Here is a 26,569-nt window from a genome sequence, read left to right on the forward strand (position 1 = left end):
TACAGATGATCTCACTTAATCTTCACCACTACAAGGGTGCACTGTTCCCATTTTAGAGCTAAAAAAACTGAGGAAAAAAAAAAGTTATTTAACCAGCCCAAAGTCACACGGTTTGTAAGTGAATCCACATGGCTGCCTCCACCCAGCCTTTGAACTCTTAAGTCTTGACCGCAAAGCAACTGCTACCTCTCACAGACTAGCAGGAAAACATAGTGTTCCCTTTTAACAATATATCGCGGAAGTCTTTGTCAACAGGTATATTCATCAGGTCCTTATTGGGCTTCCCAGTTTTTCCCAGTTACAGCGGACTCTGAAGAGCTCCTTTGAGGGCACACTTCTCTGAGCACTCATACGTTTATTCCTTAGTATAAATTCCTAGAAACCTGCACAGTTGTTTACATCGTGACCAACTGCAACACTGGAAGTGCGGTGGCTGAAGGAGTGGGAATCCGTGGGTGGGTTGCGCCTCAAAATCCCTGCGGAACTTTGTCAAGATGTGCTCGGAACCCACCTCAGAATGCCTGTGGTGGTTCCGGGCACTGGCGTTATTTTAAAGGACTGCAGGAGATTCTGAGGTACCCGGGGTGAGGCAGCTGGAGTAAGCGCGTGGTCGCGGCAGGTGCAAGGGCGCAGAGTTTGTAAAATACACTCCGTACTTGGGCAGCTCGCGAGCCTCGGTAGCCGCCTTCGTAAGGGGCTTGGGAGAAACGCGACGTGAACGATCTCCATACTCCTCCGGGCCCCAGTGCTGGGGTCCAGTTTTGATTCTACCCGCCACCCAAGCGGGCTGGGGGGACCGGGGCTAGGGTGGGGGAGAGACAGCTGGGACGATGACGTAATGTGCTCAAGGCTTACTCTGGGGGCGCCCAGCGGGCGGGGGCGGGGTGGAAGGTGTTAACCCTTCATTCCCCAGCGGGTGGATGGAGTAGCTTGTGGAGCCGAACCAACAGAAAAGGGAGCGGTTCCTTTAAACTACGGGAAGGAGGTTGGGCTGAGGACCTGGAGGCTTCTCTTCGCATTCGCTAAGAGGCCGCCAGGGGAGGGGCCTCGATATGCAAATCTGAGCTGCTGATCGTTGACGCGCCATCACCCCACGCGCTGCTTCGCGCGCCGATTGGCCAGGACGAGCCTGGTCCCATTGACAACAAACAAGGGGGCGCGCGCGGCCTGGGGGCGGGGCCACAGAGGGCGCGGGTTGGGGCGGGGCAATGCCGCCCCGCCCCGCCCGCGCGGCGCAAACATGGCGGCGGCTGGCACCGGCCGGTGAGGCGGTATCCGGCGGGGGCTGTTGGGTGTCATGGGCAGTGACGGCGGCACCGCCCCCGCGTCTCCCTGAGCGGGACGGCAGGGGTTCCTCTGCACCGAGCCGGGCGATGGACGGGAGCGGAGAGCTGGGCGGTCTGGAGACCATGGAGACGCTCACGGAGCTGGGCGACGAGCTGACCCTAGGGGACATCGACGGTGAGTGGTGGGTGGGTGGGTGGGAGTGCGGGGGCGCTCGGGGAGGAAGGGGTTACGGCGGCGCGCGCGGGTGCGCGTGCGCCCACCCCCCGGCAGCCCCGTCTCGCGCGGGAAGACCCTGCAGGCGCGGTCGACCCGGCTGTCCCCAACCCTTCCGGGCGCTGTGGGTTTGAGCCCCTCCCGGCCGTTCCGCTCGGGCAGGCCGCGGGATCTGCTTCGGGGCGCCTCGTGTCCGGAAGCGCAGCGAGGGTCGTGGGGTCGGGAACGCGGAGCCGGGGGCGTCGCGGGGGCCTGGCGGGAGCAGCCAGAGGAGAGCGCGCGACCGCTGCCTCCTTCGCGCTCCTACACGCGCGGTGCGAGGTCACGCTTGCCCGCCCAGTGGCTCCGCGTCGCACCTGTCACTCCACTCCCGACCGCGTGGGCGGCTTTGGGGTTCCCCGGGCCGGGACCCCAGGCTCTGCGCCCTCACCCGTGGTCTTCCCGGGGTTGAAACAGGGCCGAGTCTCCTGGCGCCTGGGAAAACTTTGGGCAGCGAGCGGCTGCAGAAGCAAGTTGCTGATGAAGCGAGCGGTGGCGGCGGAGTGTGGACGCATCTCTCCGGGATAGAGACCCGGGCGCTCCTGCTGTTGCGCTGCAAAGGGAGTTGAGCAGCAGGAATTTTGAGCTGTGGCCCCTCGGGGACAGGCTGGGGAGCGGGTGGCCTTTGTTCCGGCGACCTTAACAGCGGAGAGGAAGAGCTGGTAGGAGCACAGGGATCATTTTGTGATCACGGAACCCAAAGTTTGGAGAGGGTCAGCGACTTGCCCAAGGTCACCCAGCTGGTTACGGAGCACAGTTCCTGGGCTAGTGTTGGTGTCGCTGCTCCATCAAGCTTTCACCTGCTCCTTGGGGGCGAGGAGTCCAGTGAATAGGTTAGTCATCATAATAATAACTCTGAATAGGTGGGTTCTTCTGATATTCTAGGCCCCAAACGCTTAAATTGTTTCACTTATTCCTTACTACAGTCCTTTAAGATAGATACTCTTTTTGCTCCCATTTTACAGGAGAGTGAGGCCAGAAAATGTTAACTTGTTTAAGGTCGCTCATTTTAGATTGTCCAGAACCCGTACTCTTAATCAGTAACTCAGGTGCATTGTGCTCTTGAGTTTACAAAGTGCTTTCATGTCCAAGATCTCACTACAGCCTTGCAGGCAGGTATGATGACTACAATCTTATTATACAGATGAGGAAACCGAGGCAGCAGAAGATTCTCTTCCAGGGGAAGAGATAGTGGCAACAGCTAATTGAAAAGAATCCGTTTCCCATTTTGCTTCTGTAACATTTCACCCCTTGGCCTGACTTTTCTTTCTGATTTTGGTCATACAGGCAGTGTGGTAAGACCCTTAAATGACGCCCCAAGTCTAACTACAGACTTTTCCACTGAATGCTCAGAAATACAGAAATGTGTTGACAAATGGGGGAGGGAGGTTCTTGGAACTTAAGGGCAGCTAACATGTTTTGAGTACTTAATGTGCCAGGCACCGTGTTAAGCAGTCATTGCACATTAATGTCCTCAATCCTTAACAAGTACCATCAGGTAGAGACTGCTTGTTATACTACATTCATCCCCTCTTCATAGATCCTGAAACTGAGGCTCAAGGCAGTTCATTAACTTACCCAAGGTTACACAGCCAGTAAGGAGCATGTCCTAAACTGTCCACTAGCAACCTCACACAAAGAAATTCATGTGCATTTTGCATTCCCATTCCAAAACTGATCCTTATTTATCTTAATTTGTAATGTGTTAAAGTACCTGGTAGTTAAGTATTAACCTTATCCCTATAGATTTCTGAGTAATATGTATGTTGTGGAAACTACCACAGTGGTTCCATGGCTTCACAGGGCTCCATATTAGATTTGGGAGAAAATGGCTCCCTGTCTTCACTGGTCAACAAGTATTCAAGTGAGAGCTGTAGGGAACATGAAAAGATAGGAAAGATAGAATTTTATGGCTTTGTGGAGTTTGAGATGAATAATAGTAAAACTGTAGTGCTGAGTATAGAACAGCTCACAGTTATGCAGAGCAGTTAGTGAAAGTAAGCGTGGAGGGAGCTTGGTAAAGCCTGGCTTACCAGAAAGACCACACCAAGGAGATGGCCCTGGATGTGGGTCTTAGAGGAAAGAAGGGTTGGGAGGGCTGAAGGCCAGTGGTCTGCAGGCACAAATATCCCTGAAAACTTACCCATCCATCTCCCTCCAGAACATCAGCCCCATGAGGGCCAGGGCCTTGCATTTTGTTTCTTTCACCTAGAATTAAATATTTGTGGGGTGCCTGAATGAATCCAGGGACCTTGAGCTAGGCAGGATTCTAAGTTATACTAGACTCAGCCCTTGGTGTTGGCTTAGGTCAGAGCTGGCCAGCCCAGATGCTTCTAGGAGCTGGTTGGGTGAGGAAGAAGAGATGCTGTGGGTAGTGGGGGAGAGAGGGTATGTGTCACCTTGAGAGCACATGCCAGCCTCTAGGAGGTAGCCATGTGGATGTGAGGTGATGATCCTAAGAAGGTGATAGGATGGGGATAAGAAGTGGCCATTGTGCAAGGTGCTGGATGTGACAGGACATGGCCTCAGTGAAACTTGGCCCTGAAGGCAGAGCAGAGGTGGAATCCTAAGATCCCATTAAGGCTTTGATCCTGGGCATTGGGAGGGCTCAGAAGCTAGCAGGAAGAGCTGGTTTGGGGAGGTGATGAAAATTTGTCTTAAATGGACTGAAATTGAGGTGCTAGTAGGAAATGGGAGGCAGATAGGAGAAGGTTAAAACTGGGGATGGAGATTGAGGACTAGTCACCCACCCATATTGATGAGTTGAGTATAGAGGTGAGAGGAGAAGATGGAACCGGAGGTCAAATCAGGTGAGGGAAACATAATAACCTAAGGGGAAGTGAGCTTTTTGAGGAGCAGTTAGTGGATGATGGAGATAGTGCTGCAGAAGACAGCACGGATGACAAGACTATGAAAGGACTCATGGGATTTGGCAATTAGGAGTTCCACCTTTGACACAGCAGTCAGATGGGGTGGTCCAAGGCCAGGTAAACCAGAACGAAGTCAGGAGTGAGCGGGGGGCGGGTGGACAAGTAGAGGCAGCTGTTCTCCGTGGAGAAGGTTGAAGCAACTTTTCGGTGAGCTAATTTACTTTCTGTCCTCATGGATTTGCCTATTCTGGACATTTCATATAAATGCAATCATGCAATATGTGGCCTTCTTCACTTAGCATAACGTTGAGGTTCATCTGTGTTGCAGCACGGTGTTCCCTTATATGGATGCACCATGTTTTGTTTATCCATCCATCAGTTGTTGGACATTTAGGTTGTTTCCACTTTTTGGCTATTATAAATGAAGCTGCTGTGAGCATTCGGGTACAGGTTTTTCTGTGGACATATGTTTTCTTTTCTCTTGGGTAGATCCTCTACGGTTTTTGTTGCTGTTTGTTTTTTCCTAGCGCTCATAGTAGCCCCATTTATTCACTTGCTTACTTTCCATGTTCCCGTAACTAATGCAGCCTTAAATCTTGTGACAGAAACTCAGTTTGGTTGTCAGTTTTTTTTTTTTTTTTTTTTTGCGGTATGCGGGCCTCTCACTGTTGTGGCCTCTCCCGCTGCGGAGCACAGGCTCCGGACGCGCAGGCTCAGTGGCCATGGCTCATGGGCCCAGTCGCTCCGTGGCATGTGGAATCTTCCCGGACCGGGGCACGAACCCGCGTCCCCTGCATCGGCAGGCGGACTCTCAACCAGTGCTCCACCAGGGAAGTCCAGTCAGTTCCTTTTATCGCCCTTGTTGATGTCTCTCCTGGGGCCTTCCCTCTTTTTGCCCCATCTGATGCTTGTCTAGGTCTGCTGTTTCACACTTATCCTGGGTCTACCCTTAACCATCACCCGGGGTCGGGGGCGATGTTGAAGCCCTTGTTCCCTAGTTCTTGTTTTTTTTTTTACTCCCTTGTTTTGATGGAGCACATCCTCCAGTAGCTTCCTAAGGAAGTGTACTTTAGAGGTAAATTTGTGGGGCTTTACCTCTAAAAATATATTCTGACGTCTCCAATTTGATAGTTGGGGTGGGTTTAGAATTTTAGGTTGAAGGCATTGCGTCATTGTTTTCTAGCTTCCAGTAGTTGAGAAATCTGATACCATTTTAATTCCTGACCCTCTGTGTGTGACACGTTTTCTCTGAAAACTTGTGGGCTCTTGTCTTTGTCCTTGGTGCTCTGAACTCCACGATGATGTCCACTGATGGGCTGAGCTGTCAGTCACTGTCCCTGCTTGGTGGGCTCTGAAGGGCTCACAAAGTCAGATACCTACATTCATACAGTCCTCTTGCTGGTAGCCCACCCTGTGCCCTAGGCTTCAGAGTAACTTGCTGTTCCTGAGCCTTTGGGTGGCACTGTCTTGGGCCTCTGCTGGCTTCTCCCAGCAGTCAGGCACTGGAGAGGCGCTCTGTAAAAGTGTGTCTAACGAGGAAAGGAAGGCGCTTCAGGTTGAGGTGTTGGGTGGGCCCCTAGTCGAGGTGTCCACATCACTGGGAAGATCGGAGTGGCCAGCCTGTGTCGGGGAAGGTGTGGCCAGCACACCACTGGCAGGGAGGCGAGGAGACGGGTAGAAACTGGCTTCGTGTCTCTCCAGTGAGTCATACTTCGGAAAAACTGCTCAGTGAGGTGAAGCAGAGATCTACTTTTTACCCCTTTTTGAAGATGTAAGCTTTCTCTTGACACTAGAACATATATCACTGTTGCTAGTGTTTGGCTTGAAAGAGCTGCTGCTGCTCTTAGCTTATTTATTTTCTGCCAGTTTTTAGCGCCTGGTCTCATCCGGTTCCATTTCGTGGGATACATCTTCTAGGGTTGCTCAGACCACTGAACCAGTCTCCTGGGGTTTCTCCTTCTTCCTGGGTCTGTTTGGTTTCGCCCTTGACAAACGTGTTGCATTCACACCTGGGCCTTTGGTCCAATGTTCTTGAGCGCTGCCTGCCTCTCATGTCAGTCTTTTCTGTCATTCTCATACTCAGCTATGGTCTTGGCATTTTTTCTTGGCATTTTTAAAAAAGTGTATTTTTGCTCCTGTATCGAATAGATCTTTTCTTTTCTCAATTTCATAATTTAAAAAAGAAGTTCTTAAGCAACTTTATTCAAATAGCGCTCCCTGAATATCAAATTGTCTATCCTGCTGGATTCTTGTCTGAACTTTATTAACGTGCACATGAAATGTTACAGCATTTTCACTTACGGGTTGCTGTATGTTGAAACAGTTGAGGTATAATTGCCTGTGATCCAGTGTAATTCATCTGAGGGGGCAAATACCTATCCATGTCCCCGTGGAACATTTGCATCATTTGCAGTTTTTCATTAACATAAGTACTGTTGCCCTGAACACAGATGAGCAGATCACTTTGGAGTCAGTTCGTTGGTGCGTGTTTCTCGTCAAGGACTCTTCAAGTGAAGAGCTGGGTGACAGCTCTTACACACTGCCAGCTGTAGCCCTTTCATTTTTTAAAACTTTTCCAGTGTTATAAATTACTGTGGTGATTGGAACTTACCACTTGGAAAATATTTTCATCTTTTCAAAAAGGTGATACATTCATATGACAAAATAAAAAGTATGAAAGGGTACTGTGAAAAGTCTTGCCCCCAGCCCTGTCACCATCTGCTTAGGGCCCACAACCCCAAGTTATTAATTTTTTAGTTTCTTTTACATCCTTCAAAACTTAATGCAAATAGAAGCAAATAGCAAGTATGGATTTTCATTTTTGCCCCCCTTTTTATTTTTCACAAATAACGTGCTATAAGCTGTGTTCTTCTGCAGCTTACCCTTTTTTTTTTCCACTTAACAGCGTACCTTAGAGATCTTTCCAGTCTTTTTCACTGCTGCATGGTTTTCCATTGTATGGATGCACTGTAATTCATCCAGTCCCTTTTTGCTGGACATTTGAGGGTGTTTCCAGCCTCACTATGAAAAACATGCTGTGGCGAATAGCTGTGTAAATTCGTCACTTCACACATGTGCAGGTGTTGGAGCAGGATAAATGACCGGAAGTGTGCGTCAGGGTGGGGTGGTGATATCTACACCATAGGTGCTGTAAGAGTCAAATGAGATAAAACATGTGAAAGGAAGAGGCAGGTACTAACATCCTCTTCTGGCTCATTTGTGGTTTTGATAGATCCTGTCAAACTGCTCTCCTCACTAGATGTACCAGTTTACTCCCCCACCAGTGTGGAGGAGAGGGCCTGTCCTTCTCAGCTTCCGGCTAGAGTCTGGAACTCTAGTCCCTTATTCTGCCTGTCTCTTTGCCACATGTATGCCAGTTAAGGGCTGATGCTGCCCCAGCCCCCCAACAATGCACATGTATAGACCCCTCTGTCCTGGCCTCCTGGTTCCTCATATTTCTTTTCTATACTTGAGACCACTGGACAGTCAGTGGGCAGCCACCAACTTTCTGAGCAATCCCTTCCTGTGCCTCTAATGTTCCCTTTGCTTGCCCAGGACCCTAGTGGTTGCGGCTGTTTTACTCCTCTGCTGCCTTTGGTTTCTTGGAGTGGTCCTTTGTCTGGTTTGCTTGCTCTCTATACTTTTAAAATTGCTCCTGAAGGTACAGCAGCAGTTCCTTATTTTCAGCCCTCTGCCTTGGGGGACTTGAAAAATGACTTCTTGCTTTACATTGTTTCAGTGGGACTCTTTCCTGTCTGGGTTCCTTTTCTTGGTGTCTTGGTGGCAGCCCTTGCTGCCCCAGAATTTCAGTGCATCCTCCATCCTCGCATAAAAATTCTTTGGGGCTCTCCATTCCTATAAATAGTGTTCTGGAAGTTGCTTCCTTTCATTCTGATTCTCTTCAGACCACCTTTCACCAACATCTGCAGACGTTTTAGGAAATGCCCTTTTGTTATGAATAGCCTCACTTCTCACAATACTTTCCTTTGAACTTTTAAAAGTCAATTGTGGTAGTTTTTCTGAGCTAGTTGGGTGGGCTTTCCGTGATTATTTGTTGGGCAGGACTGAAATTGACTTGTGATTGCTGTTTTCCATTGTGTGATTTTTACAGACATACACTGTATTTGATAACAAATATGGGACCGTTTCATCTTGATCCTACAGGTGTACCATCATTTATCCTGAGGTGCATCAGTTCTCTAGGTGAAGGTGACTGTCTTATTCTTTATTAATTACTGACTGTCTCTGCAGTCACTGCTACTTTTCCATCCTTCATGAGGTTTTGAAATCACACTGTAGGCAGCACCCGCTACATGCCCAGCACCATGTCTGGTTAGACCTGCAGTTAAGACCCTTACAGAGGGCCTGTTTTGTGCTGGGCTCTGGGTACAGCACTAGCAGGGTAAGCAAGGTCCCTATCCTCACACAGTGTGTATGGCCCTTTACCTACATTGTCTTTTGCTCTTAATTTTTTCTTCAATTCCACGGTGTGTTACAGATGAAGAAACTGAGACCCAGATCACAACTAGTAAGTCATAAAATGGTGACCTCGGTCCACACGAGTCCAAGTCCAAAACCCATGTACTTTTCCTCTACTCCATGCCAAATCCCCATCTGATGTAGCGGGCTTCAGAGTTGTGAACACAAGGTGGAGTGGTGGGCTGAGGCTGGAGAGACCCAGGATCCTCTGCTCAGGTACACATTCAGACCACATGTGTTTATCAGGAAGGGTCTGCCCTGTGCTGGGCACTTCAAGTGACTTCCCCTGGGTCCTGCAGCACTTCTCTAACCCTTAGTTTCTGCTGTGGGGTGGGGAGTGGGGATGTCTGCATCACAGGTGTTGTAAGACTTGAGTGAGCTACAGCACATAAAAGGAAGAGGGCAGAAAATAACATTCTCTTTGACTCTATCTGAGAATGAATGAGGAACTACAGTTTGCAAGTTGACTCTTAGGACCAAGGGCCCTTTTTTAGAATACAGTTTTGGAATGTTTGTTCTTTTCCTTTTGAAGGTGGTGGATGGGACACAAAGGAGCAGTCACAGAACAGGGTAAAGTGTTCCACTTCTGGACCACAAGCCTCAAGGGTTAAACTTTGTTGACATGATGGAATTTTTTAAAGAGTAGCAGATCCCAGAGCCTGGGCCTCAAAGTAAGGCTCTCTGGGGAACCTCTGTTTAGAAACTAATCCTAAACCATTGAAGGGCTTGGAAACTGGAAAACAGGACTCTTTCTGCATCTCTCAGGCCTTTGGAATTGCTAATGAATACATGTCTAAATGTCCCTTATAATCTGGCTTCTGCATCTGGTCTGTTGGGTTCAGGGTCTAGTTTGGAACAGTGATGAAATTCCTCTGGCTACTGAACCAGATGTGGAACTGCCTTGTTAAACCGGTGTCTTCTTAGCTCAGGCCCTCACCATCCCATAGCAACAAGTGGAAATAATGCTTCTTCCTAAGTGTGGACATTCCTACGAGGCCTTACACTTTACAGAAGTCCTTCTGATACATTTGTCTTCCTAACAGTGCTGTGAGGCGCTTGATTTTTATATCCATTTATATCCATTTTGCAGATGAAGACATAGAGACAGATAAAATGATTTGCCCATGGTTTACTGGGCTCATGAAGTGGAGTCAGGAGTTGAACTTGGGCCTTCTGACATGGCCTCCTGTACTCTTCCCTGCCCTGTGGGAATGAGGTGGGAGATGCCCTGACTCAGGAAGCCTGTCTAGGAGCCCCTGTTCTGGTCAGTAGTTGTTTTAAAATTTTTAAATTTAATTAAAAAAATTTTGTTCATTCCAGTTCAGTGTGAGTATCCACTACATTCGCAGCACATCACTAGACTCTGGGGTGTTAGAGATGAATGAAACTGTCCCAACTTTCACGGAGCTGACATCTAAGCAGCCAGTCAGAATACAAAGCAAAATGCAGAAGAGGCCAGAACAGAGGAATAAACTCCAGGTTTTTGGAGCACTAAGGAAGGGAAGTAGGAAAATCTTCACAGAGACTTTGGCGTTTGAGCTGAGTTGTGAAGGGTGAGTGAACAGCATTTTAGAAAGGAGAATTTGGAAAGGCAAAATGTTCATTTTGACAGAGCTGGACCAAAGTTGGGAATAATTTGGCATGTTCTGGGCATATGTGATTCACTGTGGCCATAGTACAGTGTAGAACAGACGGTCTCAAACTTTAATGTGCCTAAGAGCCCCACCGGGGTACAGCCACTTTGAAAGGTTTGACCACTGTGCTCAGGTGATTTGCAGGCTATACTCTTGATGACTGTTGTTTGCTGTCTTCCTCAAACACAGCTTTGATTGGGTCCCTCTCCTGCTTCAGTATGTCCTGTGTCAGTCAGGAGGCTTGGTGATAAGCAGCAGAAGCTGCCTCTGGCTAGCTCAAACAGAAAAGGAGTTTATTGGAAGGATGGTGCACAGACTGATCAGAAAACCTGGAGAGTCAGACTTGGAAAATGCGCTGGAGCCAAGGGCAGCTCAGCAGCAGAGTCCAGCTGAGGAGAGCCTGGAGCAACCTGTTTAGGACCGCGCTGCCTCAGCGATCTCTGCCTTGTCTCTGCTTCCTGGGGTCATTCCTGCAAGAGTCATGTTCCTGGTGGGATCATGCATTCATCAGAGCCGACCTGCAGGAAACGTTACCACCAAGACCACCCAGTGGGCGTTCTCCAAAAGGAAGATCAGGGTGCTGATGGGAGGGTCGGGTTGAAGGATGACAGACAAAACAAAAGTTGCAGATGTCCACTATGTTTTCTGTGCTATGCCGTATGGCACCATTAAGGCCTTTCACAACTTAAGTGTAAGCAGCTCCACCTCTCCACTCTGTTCCATGTGCTGTCCGCTGCATCTCCTCCCAGGACATTTCCTGGTGCTGTGGTTTTGCTCAGACTGTTTCCTTTGCCTGCAAATATGTCCCTCTCTCTAACTCATGAAAGTCTCTTCACCCTTCTAGGCTCCACTTTCACTGCCTGCCAGGATGGGTCAGTCCTCTCTCTGCCCTCTGACAGCCCTTTCTTTGTGAGGCACCTGTCTGTTCTCGCCCTTGTCATAGTTTGTGGAGTTGGTTGGATTTCTCCGTCTTCCCTGTGAGGTTGGGGGTGGGAAGGGAAACGACACTTCGGAGCCCTTCCTCTATGCTGGGTCCCACTCCCGGCACTGCAGTGCACAGTTGTATGCGCGTGCTGGGTGGCTGTTTGTAGCATGATTTAATAACCTGCTTTGCAAGTATTATTTTTGTCCTTAGTTTGAGGGAGATTTGGGGGTGTGGTAATGAATGGAAGGGTACGTTGGTGAGTCGTTGGGGGTGTTTCACTTTTGCCTGAATGCTTTAAGGACTGAAAAAGGTTGAGATCCCCAGCTCTGGAGACTCTACCCACGGGAGTACAGTTCAGGTGAAGAAGTGGCTTTTGCCAGACATTGTGGACACTCAGTCACCTGGCATTGTGTGACGCCAGGCCCTCGAACAGGATTGTGCGGGAGCGTTCCTTGGCATCTTACTCTCTGTTCCTCAACTTTTAGCCTCTTGTTCCAGGAGAGTGAAAGAGAGAACAGTGCGATGCGGGTGGGAGCAGACGAAGGGTTGGGAGCTACAGGACACCTGGGATGACGCTCCTTCCCTTCCCCAGCTGGGGGTATTCGTTCTCATTTGAGAACAAGGCTCTTACTGAGCATCTGTCTGATGCCAGGCTCTGTCTGGTGACGTCTATGCAATAATAGAAACGAAGCATCTGTCCAGTATGGTGGCTAAGAGCTTGACTCTAAATCCCAGCTCTGCCACCTGCGGACTGCATGACATTAGACAAGTTACTTTAGCTCTCTGTGCCTCATCTTCCTTGTGTGTCAAGTGGAGGCAATAATGGCATCCATCTCAAATTGTGGAGATTAAGTGATGAAATCTGTGTGAAGTGCTTAATGTAATTGCTGACACATGGTAAGAGCTCAGGAAACATGAACAATTACTATACTATTTTTATTATTACTGCTAGTAATTGGCTTGAGTTTTTTCTTCTTAATTGTTGTTCTCAAAGTCTGTTCTTGACCTCTTTCTAAAAGCAAGCATTTCAAAGTAATAAATGGAATAAGATGGACAGCCTTTCAAACGGGGAGTGTCAACAAATCTGATGCCTTTAATTTGGTGTTGGGTAAGGGCTGGAGGCCTGGGTTCCCGGCCAGGACACAGGGTGGGACTGTCGCATGAGTGGGGACATTCTAGAGCCCAGTTGCTGTGAGGTGGGGCAGCCCCAGGGGTGGAGGGACTCCTGAGAGGAAGCCCCCCAATGTGCTTGTTGGGGCGACTTCTGGAGCAGGGTGCCTGCAGAAAGAGCACCGGGCCTGGGCGAGGGTGGAGGAGGCTCCTGCCCCAGCCTGCCGCTCGCTGACTCACCTGCCTCGCACCCCCTCTTTGGACTTGGGCTTGTTTCTTCCTGTGTAACAAGCCCTACCACCATCACCCCTTTCAGGCACTTCTGTGCTAGGCACTGTTCTAAGTGCTGTGCATAGAGTAACTCATTTAAAAGAGTGCTTGAAGCTACCTCATGGGGTGATTTGAATTGTATACCGCGACGTGTGGAACTGCTAGCAAGGTGTTAAAAGCAGAAACAACTGGGGACTTCCCCGGCGGTCCGGTGGCTAAGACTCCGTCCTTCTAATACATGGGGCTCAGGTTCAATCCCTAGTCAGGGAACTAAGATCCCGCATGCCACGTGGCATGACTTACGACTGGGTGACACTGCTAATGAAGTTCTTTTCTAGTAAAGAAAAATAAATCACATTTAAACTTTGTCTATAAATACACCCATACTCACACACAAACATGAGATAAATCGCAGTAAAAATCAACAACAGAAGCTTTTTAAGCAACATACTCCCAACAGGTTCCTCTTGCATCGTGTGCCGTTTTTCATCCCAGCACTCAGCAGCTGGCCCTGGCGAGTGTTTACACAGGGTTTCTTTGCCAGAACATGTGCCTCTTGAAGGTGTTCAGTTTTGTGTCTGGCACATGGTAGGCTAAGTTAATGTTTGTTGAGTGCATGTCTTAAGGGATGTGTCTTCATTGATTTGTTATTTGTTTGAAGAAAGAGAGGTGTTCTAGAAGGGAGCATCTTGTCAAGGCAGAAGGTCTCATTTGGAGAATAATTTAATAATTTGGGAGGGAGGTATACTTGCAAAATGCAGTCAGGCAAAAATCTCTCTACTCCCCCATGAGTCAGTTACATGGGTGTTGCCCTGAGATGAATCTTCTTCCATTAACGTTGAACTTCATATTGAGAGTAATGAGACGGATTACATTATGTGCCCCCCTCCACACACACCCAGATTCCCTGTACTTTACTGTCTCTCCAGGTCTGTCTTGCATCTTTCTCCCAAGTTGTAAAATCCAAGAAATGTTTGTTTTGTAGGGAAAATAGAGTGCATAGAGGGGAGACTCAGACAAACCTAAATACAGATATAAATTCAGATCTCAGCCCAGCCACTTTGTAGCTTACATGAGAGGCTTGTGAAAGTAGTTTAACTTCTCTGAACCTTATTTTCCTCACTTGTAAAGTAGAATAATAATACTAGCATCTGGGTTTGTGTAAAGTGCTAAGTAGGTATCAGTGATAGCTGATTATCATGTTGTTCACATAGAATCAATATGAAATTAATTTAATTTTAGTCATAACCACCTTCTGTGCATTTAAATAAAATATGAACTATAAATTTGATTTCTAATTAGAAAATAAGTTTTATTAGCTTTGTCACTGAGTCGTTTTTGCTTTTAAACATCAGTAATGTGACTGTTGGCTTTTATTCAGAGGTTAAATTGGAATCTAACCTGGAGAGATGTCCCTTTTTCAAATGTTATGATAAAAAGAAACTATGAAAAAGTCAAATACATTTTATTACGTGCTGGACATATTTCTGTATATTAATATGCATCCATTGGAGTTTGGATTATTCCCATATTTATAAATAAAGAAACAGTCTCAGGGAGAGTAATGAATTTTCCAAAGGCAGCACAACAATTACATCACTAGATTCACAACCCAGTGCTGCTGATTCCACAGCCAGTTCTCTCTGAATTTAAACTTGGGAATCCCCATGCTGTTTGGCCTTCCAGTTAAGTCTTGGTTTACCTGTTTGACCTCCTGCTTTTCTTCTTTAATATGATTCTTTGCCACACTTCCTTCACACAGTCCCTAAGAGATAGGTGGCCTGTTTCCCAGTTTTCATACATAACCAGAACTCTTTTTTTTTTTTTTTTTGCGTTACGCAGGCCTCTCACTGTTGTGGCCTCTCCCGTTGCAGAGTATAGGCTCCAGATGCGCAGGCTCAGCGGCCATGGCTCACGGGCCTAGCCGCTCCACAGCATGTGGGATCTTCCCAGACCGGGGCACGAACCGGAATCCCCTGCATCGGCAGGCGGACTCTCAACCACTGCGCCACCGGGGAAGCCCGATGCCAATTTTTTTAACTACCAGAGTGCTTAGTGCCTGGAGAGGTACAGGGGAGTGGAAGATTTTGTCTAGGTGCTTGTAGAACACAAGGTATAAGAAAAGCATTAAAAGGCTTCCCAGGTGGCACACTGGTTGAGAATCCGCCTGCCAAGGCAGGGGACACAGATTCGAACCCTGCTCCGGGAAGATCCCACATGCCACGGAGCAACTAAGCCCGTGCGCCACAACTACTAAGCCTGTGCTCTAGAGCCCATGAGCCATAACTACTGAGCCCACGTGCCACAACTACTGAAGCCTGCTTACCTAGAGCCCGTGCTCTGCAACAAGAGAAGCCACCGCAATGAGAAGCCTGCGCACCACAACGAAGAGTAGTCCCCGCTCTCGCAACTAGAGGAAGCCCGCGTGCAGCAACGAAGACCCAGTGCAGCCAAAAATAAATAAATAAATTTTAAAAAAAGAAAAGCATCACAAAAATATATCTTACTGTATGTAATATGGCAAAATAAAATTTTTTAAGGTGAAAAACATAACTCTTATACTAATATATCATCAGCACATACCAAAGATTTATTAACATTATTGAGAAAACCAGCAGGATGACCAGGCTGGATTCAAGGGGAAAGTAAGAAACTGATATTTACATAGTTGGAAAGAAATAAGATTGCAAATTTAGATGCATAACTGGTTAATGTCCTACAGGGCAATAAAAACAAAGCTTTCAAGGTTATCTTTTTTACCAGAGAGAAATCATTTGCAACTTGTTTATTTTCTACATGAGAACATCTAATTTTACAGAATGTGTGCCTAATCAGTAGTAAGTAGGAAGTCAGACAACTTTATGTTTCTGTAGAGCATCAGATGACCTTTAGAGCATTGTCTAAACCAGAGTTTAGGCAATGCTCTGGTATGACTTTAAAGAGAACTGTACTTTCTTTTTTTTTTTTGGCTGTTTTGGGTCTTAATTGCTGTGCTGGGGCTTCCTCTAGTTGCGGCGAGCGGGGGCTACTCTTGGTTGCGGTGCGCGCCGCTTCTCATTGCGGTGGCTTCTCTTGTTGCGGAGCACGGGCTCTAGGCGCGTGGGCTTCAGTAGTTGTGGTGCACGGGCTTAGTTGCTCCGCAGCATGTGGGATCTTCCCAGACCAGGGCTCGAACCCGTGTCCCCTCCATTGGCAGGTGGATCCTTAACCACTGTGCCACCAGGGGAGCCCAGAACTGTACTTTTTTTAATTTCCCATATTTTCAAGTTTTAGACTTTTTTTCTTAACAAATAAATCACAGTTGGGTTCAAGATCTAAAAGATGGCTGGATCTGAGGTAGAAAAGAGTCCTTGGTGGAAGAAATTGTGAGTCATTTTGAAATGGAATTGTGCAGTTAAAGGAAGAGGGCTGTAACAAGCAGAAAGGGTAAGGCTGCCTCCCCCACCCCACAAAGGCATGTGCCAAAAAGGAAGGGAGTGGGTATTTTTCCAGGCTGGATGATGAGCTAAGGTGAATGGGAAGTGAAATCCCCTGGAGTAGGAGGGAGCAATTGGTAGGAAGCTACCAGTTGATAGGAATTGGTAGGAAGCTCACGTTCAAGAAGTTTGATTTGCTTTGAAAGACTGTTGGACCAACAAGATACTCAAAGAAGACGATTGTCACTGGGTTGAAGGCTGCGGTTGAAATCAAGGCAGGGTATGGAAGTGGAGCAAAGAGATAACTCTGTGATACTACGGAAGGAGACCTGCCAGGAATTCATAGCGAACTCACGGCAGCGGAAAGAAGAAGAAAGAGCAATTGAAGGTAGTGCCAAAGATCACTCTCTTTTGATTGAAACTCAAGAGCTGGCTCGGGTCTCCTGCTGTGTTGGACCAGAGAAGCCAGGACCGGCCAACTGAGCTGGGGCCCTCTGGGGCTGCCCCTGATACCCAGCCTGGGCAGGTGGCGAGAGAGCCAGACAGAGCAGACCAGAGGCCATTTGAGAATGACTTGGCTTCTCTTTGTGTTTTCTTTTTCTCTTAATTTTCAAATGTTTTATTTTATTATGTAATACTTGATATGTGCAAAGGAATATATGACACATTTGTGTGTGTTGTGGAACACAAGCACTTAAGAACCCCACCTCCCCACCCAGTTTCCCTTTGTGGTTTCTTTGCCAGTAAAAAGAGTTTACTCATCCCTCGCTTAAAATATAGGATGCCCAGGTCACTAGTTTGTCATCCTGTGTCATTCAGTGCCTCCTCCAGACTCCCTTTCCCCAGGATGGTGACCCAGAATTCCCTTGAAGTATACAATTGTGTCCCTGTGCTCTGAGCTTCTTACCAAATGGCTGTGCCTCCTGGTGTTTGAGTGGAACAATTTTAAGGCAGCAGTTTGCCTGCTGTAACTGTCCCCCTGTTCCTTCTGTTATTGCTTGCATTTCAGGGCTTCTGGGTTGAAGGGTGTGGTTGACAGCCTAGCTCCTTACCTGCCCCTCTGGGTGACTTGAACGGGGATAATTGATGTTTTACGTCCTGGGAAAGCAGTGGTGATCACAAACAGCAAGATGGTGGGAAAACGAAGAGTTATCTTACCATTGACCCTAAGGCTTGATATGGGTCTACATTTTACTTCATTTTTTTTAATTTTAAGATTCTTTAATTATTAGAAAAAAATCATCCTAGGAGGGGAGACAGGATCGTCAGCTTGAAAGCAGGATACTTGTTGCTCAAGAAGGATTCTTGCTGGATATTAGATTTTGTGTTTACCTCCCTCTCCCCCACGGTTGTGGTCCATCTCACTCCCAACAGCCTTACACACATCACACACCATGCTTCTGTGTTCGTAGGTTTGTTGGGCAGACCTAATGTGAAAGATGAAATGAACAAAAGTAACTGAAGAAAGTTTAGGTCAATATCCTTAGGATCTTTGGGAGGAGGAACAGAAACCATGTAATTTTACTGCACAGGATTGAAATTGTTCTGCTGTAATGGAACATACACATTCCTAAAAATTACCGCACTATGCAAAATTACACAGTAAAAACCACAGGGCTTATGGGGAAAGTGGGGTTAGGGTCATAACACTCAAAAACTTCATAGGTGACCAGAAAAGAGAGAGAAAAAATAAGTAGGCATTCTAAAAAAAGATAGGGAGGTACAAATTACCATGTATAAAATAACTAAACTACAAGGATATATTTATTGTACAGCACATGGACTATGGCCAATATTTTATAATAACTTTAAATAGAGTATAATCTATAAAGATTTTGAAATCACTGTGTTGTACACCTGAAACTCACATTGTAAATCGACTATAGCCCAATAAAAAAATTAAAATTAAACGGTAAAAATAAATAAAAAATAAGATAAGACCCCCTAAACAGCACAGTTTTACAGATGTTAAGTGGCTAAGAAATGTATAACTACCACAATAAATGTAGCACTCTACCTTAAAAAAGACCTGAGGTTTGCTTGTGGAAGTAGGCGTTGGAAGGTTATAGCTCGCAAGTTATTGTGAAGTGATGGAAGGAAGGCTTTCTGAAGTCGGATGGAAATTTCTGACCCCAGATGTAGAGGGTTACAGCTCATAACGCACGCAGGTGATCTGACAGCTGGTGGATGTTTGAAATGTGTGCGTTTTTTGTTTTCCTGTGTGGCTCATTTCAGCTGGGTATGGTTTTTTGCATTTTTTAGTGTTTCTTTCATGCATAAGTAAACACGAAATTTATGTTATGCCCAAATTATTCCCTAATATATCCAATGCATTGGAACAAATCTGAATTTTCCAAAAAAAAGTCAAAGCAAAACTAACTGTCAGAAACCACTGTGTATAACATGTACTAGCTAATAGTAAGTGCCAGGCACTGTGCTGTAGATTCTATGTGAATTATCTCTCAACAACATGACGAGTTAGATATAATTGTTAGCCACATTTTATAGGTGAGAAAACTGTGGCTCAGAGAGGTAAAACTTGCCCCAGGTTACAGCGCTAGGCCAGGGTAGCTCTCAGTGAGTATGCCATTCTCTTTCCTGAGCAAAAAAACAAAACAACAACAACAACAAAAACCCAACAAAGTGGGGCAAATATTTGCAAATATATAAGAACGAGCAAATATCCATAATGTACGAAAGTTTTTAAAATCACTAAAAAGAGACAAACAGCCCAGTAGAAAAATGAACAGAGGTCAAGAACAGGCAATTTACAAAGAAGGAATACAAATGGCCAGTAAAATGGGGGGGGGGTGATGTTTGACCTCATTTAATATGCATTCATGTAAATTAGAACAATTAGATGTTGTTTTTTCCAACTATCAAATGGACAGAAATATTGGGTTGGCCAAGAAGTTCGTTCGAGTTTTTCCATAAGACGTTACAGAAAAACTTGAACTTTTTGGCCAGCCCATTAAATGCGGGGAAACACTGGCAAGCGTATAGATTGTTGTAACCTTTCCAAAGTATATATACCTGTCATTTGACCCAGCCATTTAATTTCTAGAAATTTATCCTAAGAAAATAATCAGATAAATGGGAAAAGATGCTTGTTCAAAGATTTTTGTCAGTGTTGTTAATAATGGTGAAAAGATGAAAGCACTCATCCATCATCACTAAGTGGTTAAAGTCTGGTGCATTAATATAATACAATACAATGTATTGTTCCCAAAGGGAGCAGGGACAAAATAGCATCTTCAGCGTGATCCCATTTTTGTAAAACCATCCCATACATGTGCACACTTGTGTTTGCAAGCAAGCCTTGTATAGGAAGAAGTCTGGAAGGATACACATCAAAACATTGGCGGTAGATGTCTCAGGGTGGTGGAATTGCTGGATGATTTTTTTTTTTTTGGCTGTGTTGGGTCTTTGTTGCTGCACGAGGACTTTATCTAGTTGCGGGGAGCGGGGGCTACTCTTCTTTGCGGTGTGTGGGCTTCTCATTGCGGTGGCTTCTGTTGTTGGGAGCACGGGCTCTAGGCGCGTGGTCTTCAGTAGTTGTGGCATACGGGCTCAGTAGTTGTGGCTCACAGGCTCAGTTGCTCCATAGCAGGTGGGATCTTCCCAGACCAGGGCTCGAACCCGTGTCCCCTGCATTGGCAGGCAGATTCTCAACCACTGAACCACCAGGAAAGCCCTGCTGGATGATTTTTATTTTTTCATTTAACTTTTTTCTACATTTTTTGGTAGTGAAGGTTACTTTTATGATTTAAAAAAGAAAATTATTTTAAAACATTGTCTAACACAAGATCCATAATAAATTCAAAATATAAGAATAAATGACTTCTGTAAAAGTAGTTCTTCTGGCACCTAACAGGGCTAGGTAACAAATACCCACTGAAAGAATTTTTGACTGACTGCGGTTTGGAGACAGCGTTACCCCACTTGGGGCTTCCGATTCTTTATTCTTGACCAGAATTAATCTGACCAGATTTCGAATTACCTCATTCTGAGGTAGATGCCACTAGACTGAGCCAGACACAGTGGCTTATGTTACCTCTAGGTCGCGAGCTCTGTAAAGTACAAGTGAACTTGGGGTCTCCTTGGATGAAGCCTGAGACTGTCAGGCGCAGGTGACAGCCGGAGCCTCTAATTTTGGTTACGTGATCAAAACCCAGATATAGTTTCTTGGGGCCCAGCCTACTTTATCAAGCAACTTAGATCTTAGTTTATGAAGCAGCTAAACACAGGAATGTGGCTTGGTGGGGGAGGGTGGCTGACAGGAGTCCCCCCTCAAGGTGAGCTGGGGTTTGCAGGCCCTGGTGGGTGACCCAGCTCCAAGGAGGCCCGTGTCTGGCCTTCCATGTCTAGCCAAACTTCATTTTCAAACCTCCATAAAAACTGCCTTGGGCTTCCCTGGTGGCGCAGTGGTTGAGAGTCCGCCTGCCGATGCAGGGGACGCGGGTTCGTGCCCCGGTCCAGGAAGATCCCACATGCCGTGGAGCAGCTGGGCCCGTGAGCCATGGCCGCTGAGCCTGCGCGTCCGGAGCCTGTGCTCCGCAACGGGAGAGGCCACAACAGTGAGAGGCCTGCGTACCGAAAAAAAAAAAACAAAAACTGCCTTCTCCCAGGCCTCCTTCTCTAGGTTTCATGGCTCTCTGCAGACACGAGAGCCTGTCTGTCCGTAGCACACGAATGATTGAATGATGGGAACAGGGAAGAGCCAGGAGATGTGGGGAGCTCCCGAGGTGTAGCCCCCAGGTACTGAGCAGATCTGCGCCTGGGTGGGCCTCGTTCCACTTACCGGGGCCTCCCCTTCTCTGTCACCGCAGACCAGACGGGTCCCCGGGAGGCCCAGCGTGCCTGCTGCAGCAGTGGCTCAAAGAACCTCTTCGTTATTTCTTCCTTCAAATGCTCAGTCTTAACGGCTCCTCTGTGCCCCTCAGCCCCGTGCCCATCTGCCTGGCTGGATGGAGCTCCTCATGTGTGGGTCGAAAAGGATTTTTTTTTTAAATTTAAGCAGTCGCATTCCATCTGCCTACACACACTTAACCTGCTTTGTGAACTAAGCTTTGTGACCTCCGTACATTACTTCACCAGCCAGACCATGTCTCCCCAACAAAAGGTTCTAGAGAGCACTCGACAGGATAAGTGGAGCTGAGTGCCTGTTTAGTGGGGCTTCAGAAGCACCACTGACAGGGACCTTTGTAAGGGTCTGCCCCCACCAAGCACTGTGCATCAATTTTCTTATTAATCCTCACCACAAAGAAGCCAAGTGAGTCTTCTTGTGGCAGCCTCCTGTAAGGAAACGAGGGTGTAGAAAGAAGTGACTTGCCCACGTTCACACAGCTGATTAGATGGGCCCTTTGAGACCCACCTAGTGCCAAAGCCTGTGCCCATCTACCCTCTGGCCTCTTTTGCCCTCCTTAGCTTTCCATGGCTTAGAACAATCAGCCAGGGAGTGATGTTCTTTTGGCTCACAAAGTAGTCCTCTGTGTTGATTCCCCAGAGCCAGGATTTTATGGGAGTTCTGGAAAGCTCAACGAATTATTAGGTTTCTCTTAATTTCTTAAAGCATTTTATAATATTGTGTTGTGCTTGGAATGTGTCAGCACCAAGTTGTGTTTTGTTTAAATTTTGTGCTGAGTTTGAGGGTATTTCTTAGTTTAATCATGTACAAGGAATTGGAATTTGTTGGTACAGGTTACAATATCTGTGGCATTCTGCCCATTTCTCCCTCCCACAGCTGACGGCTGAGTGGGGACAGAGCAGGGTGTCGAGGTGTTGGTAAATAACACCACCGTGTAGTCATTGAATCTTGTGAGATGCAGTCTCGCCAGCAGGTTGAACTGACTGAACACTGAACATGCTGAACTGCTAAGCTCCAGTTATCCTGTGTGGAGGTCGTGCTAGAAACCCCTGGTAGCTTTCTGCTCGCCTAACATAAGACTCTTTATAGCCCAGATTCCTCCCCCTCACACACACAGACACACACAGACACACACACACACACACACAGACACACACACACACACACACACACACTGCTAGAAACCTGGGAGGGACTTGCTGGTGGAGGTTTGACGAATGAATGGAGACAGTGTTTGGGGGCTTTGTTTTTCGTTTTTGTTTGTTTTTTCTTTTTGGTGACCAAATCAGAGCATCCTGCAGCCTTGAGGGTTTTGAGAGGAGGGTGCCGGAGTTTAGGAACAAGCAGTAGCTTTTTGGGAATGTGTTGGAGAGGAAAGGGGAGAGAATGTGGACAGGGGAGAGAATTGTAGATCTGAACATACCTGGGTCAAAGTTGAGGCCCCAGACTCCTAATGGGGAGCAGCCCTACGGGGAGGAAGGAGTCATGAGAGATGAGTTGTTAGTTGTGGATTAAGTTCGATTTGGGTGAACCATTGGGAGGATGAAGCAGGGGAAGGGGCCCTCTGGGCTGGGAATTTAGGGGTCCCGGGTACTTGGAGCATGATCTGCCAATAGAAGGCGGCATGGTCTTCAGCGGACACATCCCCTTGGCTCCACAGGCTCCTTGCCCAGAGGAAAGGGGCACAGCCAGAGGGGTCCAGGGCCTGGGCTGTTCTGCCCTGACCTTCTGACAGTGAAGGCACTGGGGTACAGTCGAAGAAGGCGAGGCTGGGAGGTAGAGAACTGGTTCTAATCCTTGCTGTGCCCCGATGAGCTGTGTGACCTTGGCCGAGTTATTTCCCTGTCCTGGACTTCGTGTATCATCTTTCCATCCATTCCACCTCTAAAGTTCCATGACTTGGAGGCCATCAACTTTATCATCCCCGAGTGTTCCTGAGGGTACCAACAGTGCCCAGGGATATGCCCATCTTGGAGAGAAGGCCCAGAGTCTGCCTGTGGTGAGGAGAGTTGGGGTCTGGGGACTCCCCTGCCATGGGAAGCAGTGCTGAGACTGGAGGTGGCCTCACAGTACAAGGCTGCTGAGCTCCAAAGACTCAGGACAGCAATACCCCAACCGTAAAATGCGACCAGCCGTACCCTCCAAGAGGAACATTCACCCAGCACAGAGGTAGCTCCTCTTAGGCCTGGTACAGACAATGAGGAAAGTGGGTAGAACAAGCCTGGAGGTGGTGAGGAGGGAGAAGAGCATCAAGCAAGTGAAGTCCTGTCCCACTCCCCCATGAGAGAGAGGCGACCCATCTCTGCAGTGTCTTGGGAAAGCTATTGGATTTTCATGCCTCGGTTTCTTAAGCAAATTTGAAAGTTAATAGATATTTTGGTTGGCAGTAGAATTACTCCTTTCCATTTGCTCACAGAGATGCTGCAGTTTGTCAGCAATCAAGTGGGAGAGTTCCCTGACTTGTTCTCAGAGCAGCTGTGCAGCTCCTTCCCTGGCGGTGGTGGAAGTGGCAACAGCGGCAGCAGCAATGGCAGCAGCAGCGGTGGCGGAGCCGGAGCCGGGGACCCCTCGGTGCAGCGGTCCTTCAGCCAGGTCCCGTTACCTTCCTTCTCGCCCTCGGCTACCTCCCCCCAGGCTCCAGCCCTACAAGTCAAGGCTCCCCCCACCGCGGTTCCCCCTCCGCCAAGGGCAACTCCCGTTCTTCAGCCCCGCCCCCAGCCCCAGCCCCAGCCTCCAGCTCAGCTGCAGCAGCAGACAGTAATGATCACCCCGACATTCAGCACCGCTCCCCAGACGAGGATCATCCAGCAGCCTTTGATATACCAGAACGCAGCTACCAGCTTTCAAGGTGACTCAGAACTCAGATGTAATAGCGATTGGTTGGTTCAAAAGTTTTTGTGCCAGTTTGCAGACACTTCCGAGGTAGACTGTAAATAGTTCTGCCCTCTCTGGGGATGACACAGCCTATCAACTTGGCCCTGTCTGAATGAGGTTTCAGTAGCTGGCCGTAAGCATAGTGGTGCAGGAACACATTCGGTCTCTTCAAATACCTTAATGTCTACTGTGCCTGTTTCAAGGATGCGTGGTCAGAGACTCCAGCGGGCACAGTAGCCACAGGGATGTCCTGGTAACTAGAGGTGGGGGCTTGAATAAAATTAGTCTTGAAACTCACCCAGGTACCAGGAAGATCTCAGCACCTGTAGGTTGAGAACCATTCATCCAGGAGACATCTCCTGAGCGTCCACTGCAGAGAAGAGTACTCCTGTTAACATAGGTGCCGTGTCTCCGACTGGCGGGCCTCACAGTAGGCCCTCGGTGTGTGCTGAGTGAATGAGGGACTTTCTGTGTTGTGCTGTGTCCCAGCACCTTTTCATCAGATTGCTCTCTGACCCTGTGGGGACCCCTGGGTGGGGTTAGTATTGCTCTACTAATTTCAAAGAATCTGACAGGTCTTTAATGGGCTTCAAGGGTTTAGGGGCTGGGGGGAGGCCACAAAGCGAGAAGCTGAGACCCTCATCCCAAAGTGCACCTTCCATTCACTTCACGGGAGGAAATGAAGCCCCAGGGAGTTGGCTCTCAACACCTGCTAACTCCCTTGCTGGGTGCAGTCACTTGCTGATTAGCTTCTCTCACCTCCACCCCAGCATCGGAGTAATGAAATAATTTGTACTCGTTCCCTCAGAAATTGATGCAGCCCTATGGGATGTTCTTGTCATCTAGACCAGCTTGTAAATGGCTGTGCACATCTTCTTCAGCAACAGGTGGGGGAGTTGGGATCGTTAGGAGGCACTCCAGCCTCGGTTATTGCCACAGCTACGGTGACAGAATGCATTCCTCGTCCACGTGACTTTTTTTCTTCTCTTTTCCCAAGTCCTTCAGCCTCAAGTCCAAAGCCTAGTGACATCCTCCCAGGTGCAGCCGGTCACCATCCAGCAGCAGGTGCAGACGGTGCAGGCCCAGCGGGTGCTGACGCAGACAGCCAATGGCACGCTGCAGACCCTCGCCCCAGCCACGGTGCAGACAGTTGCTGCGCCCCAGGTGCAGCAGGTCCCGGTAGGTGGCTGACAAGAATTCAGGGAGGCCTTGGTTGGGGCTCTTGGCCGGCCTGTGGTTGAAGATGTGGTCTACGTGCTAAGCAGGACCAGCGGAGTGTGAGGGAGTAGCTTGCAGGGCAGGTAGGGGCACCTGGACCTTACGAGACACCCGTGAGACCTGGCAGAGAAGACGTCTGCAGATGCACACTGGCACCCACCTAAACTCAGTAAATGCTGGTGTATTAACTCATTTACACATGTAATGGGTATAAAACTGAAAAGAAATGTGCCAGAATGTTCTTAAGGTGTGTATCATAGTGGACTGTATTTCTAACTAATGAAGTAAATTAGCTTTAAAAAACAATCCAGTTTTACCATTTTTGCTTCCCAGCCCTTTTCCTCACATTCCTAAGTTTGTCCACAATCAGGTCTCTCTTCCTTCCACTGTCCACCCGAGCCATGCTTGCTCTGCCCCGGCTAGGCCGCTGGCATTGCTCTCCTCAAAGCCTTTCAGCCTTCCAACCCAGACCCTCTTTAGCTGTACGCCTTCTCCCCGGCAACCTAGTAATCAAGCTACATTCTCAGTTTTATGAAAATTTTATTTTCTCATTCTTTTCTGGAGGGTCTGTACAGGAAGAAGTAATGCAAAATAGAAAAGTGATGCTACCTTCCTTTTCCTTTTCTTCCTTTTCCATCCAGGTCCTGGTACAGCCTCAGATCATCAAGACAGATTCCCTTGTTTTGACCACACTGAAGACAGATGGCAGCCCTGTGATGGCCGCAGTCCAGAACCCAGCCCTCACTGCCCTCACCACCCCCATCCAGACAGCTGCCCTTCAAGTTCCAGTAAGAGCTGCCCCCCACCCCACCCCCACTTCTTGGGGGTTTTAGGCCTCAGAGATGGTAACGAAGCCTCCAGATGCTGAATAGATGTGGCAGCTCTATGCAGTGTGTCAGATTGCAAAATTACCCCATTTTAGGTTTTTTTTCCCTTAAGAAGTACCAGCACTGAATGTTATGTGGGAGTACTAGGGTTTATGAGGGGCAAGAGAGGAACAGCAGAGGAGCCTCAGTTTCTGGGCAACAGCTCCACACAGGACCATCTGCCTCTTAGGTCCTGCTGATGGAGGTTTAGCTTCTGAAGGACCCTAGGCCCCCCAGGAAGGGAGGGGCTCCAAGGTGGGGTACATGAAAGGCACCCATACTTCAGTTGTAGGGTCTTGGCCACTGTCTCATCTTGTGGCAAGAGAGTCTGAGAGAAAAAGTGATCAGAATTCAAAAGCAAGCCTTACTCATAAAAGCCAAGAACTAGAAACAACCCAACTATCCATCCAAAAAGAACTATTGATACATACAACTACGTGGCTAAACCTCAACAATAGTACACTGAGCAAAAGATGCTTATCACAGAGAGTTCCTGCTGAT

At 47.8% G+C, this 26,569-nt stretch overlaps 1 protein-coding gene across 1 annotated transcript in view; it reads left to right on the forward strand.

The window, feature by feature from the left end:
• The first annotated feature begins 1,248 nt into the window (after positions 1–1,248).
• The window catches only part of SREBF2 (sterol regulatory element binding transcription factor 2), a 60,511-nt gene continuing 35,190 nt past the window's right edge, over positions 1,249–26,569 (forward strand). The window contains exons 1-4 of the mRNA XM_082666695.1: positions 1,249–1,461; positions 23,527–23,958; positions 24,982–25,163; positions 25,844–25,990. Coding sequence (XP_082522821.1) covers positions 1,374–1,461; positions 23,527–23,958; positions 24,982–25,163; positions 25,844–25,990 — 849 coding nt within the window. The 5' untranslated portion in view covers positions 1,249–1,373. The remainder of the gene's footprint in view (positions 1,462–23,526; positions 23,959–24,981; positions 25,164–25,843; positions 25,991–26,569) is intronic.

The sequence above is a fragment of the Grampus griseus genome, assembly GCF_964374135.1.
Source record: "Grampus griseus genome assembly, chromosome: 11".
NCBI lineage: Eukaryota > Metazoa > Chordata > Mammalia > Artiodactyla > Delphinidae > Grampus > Grampus griseus.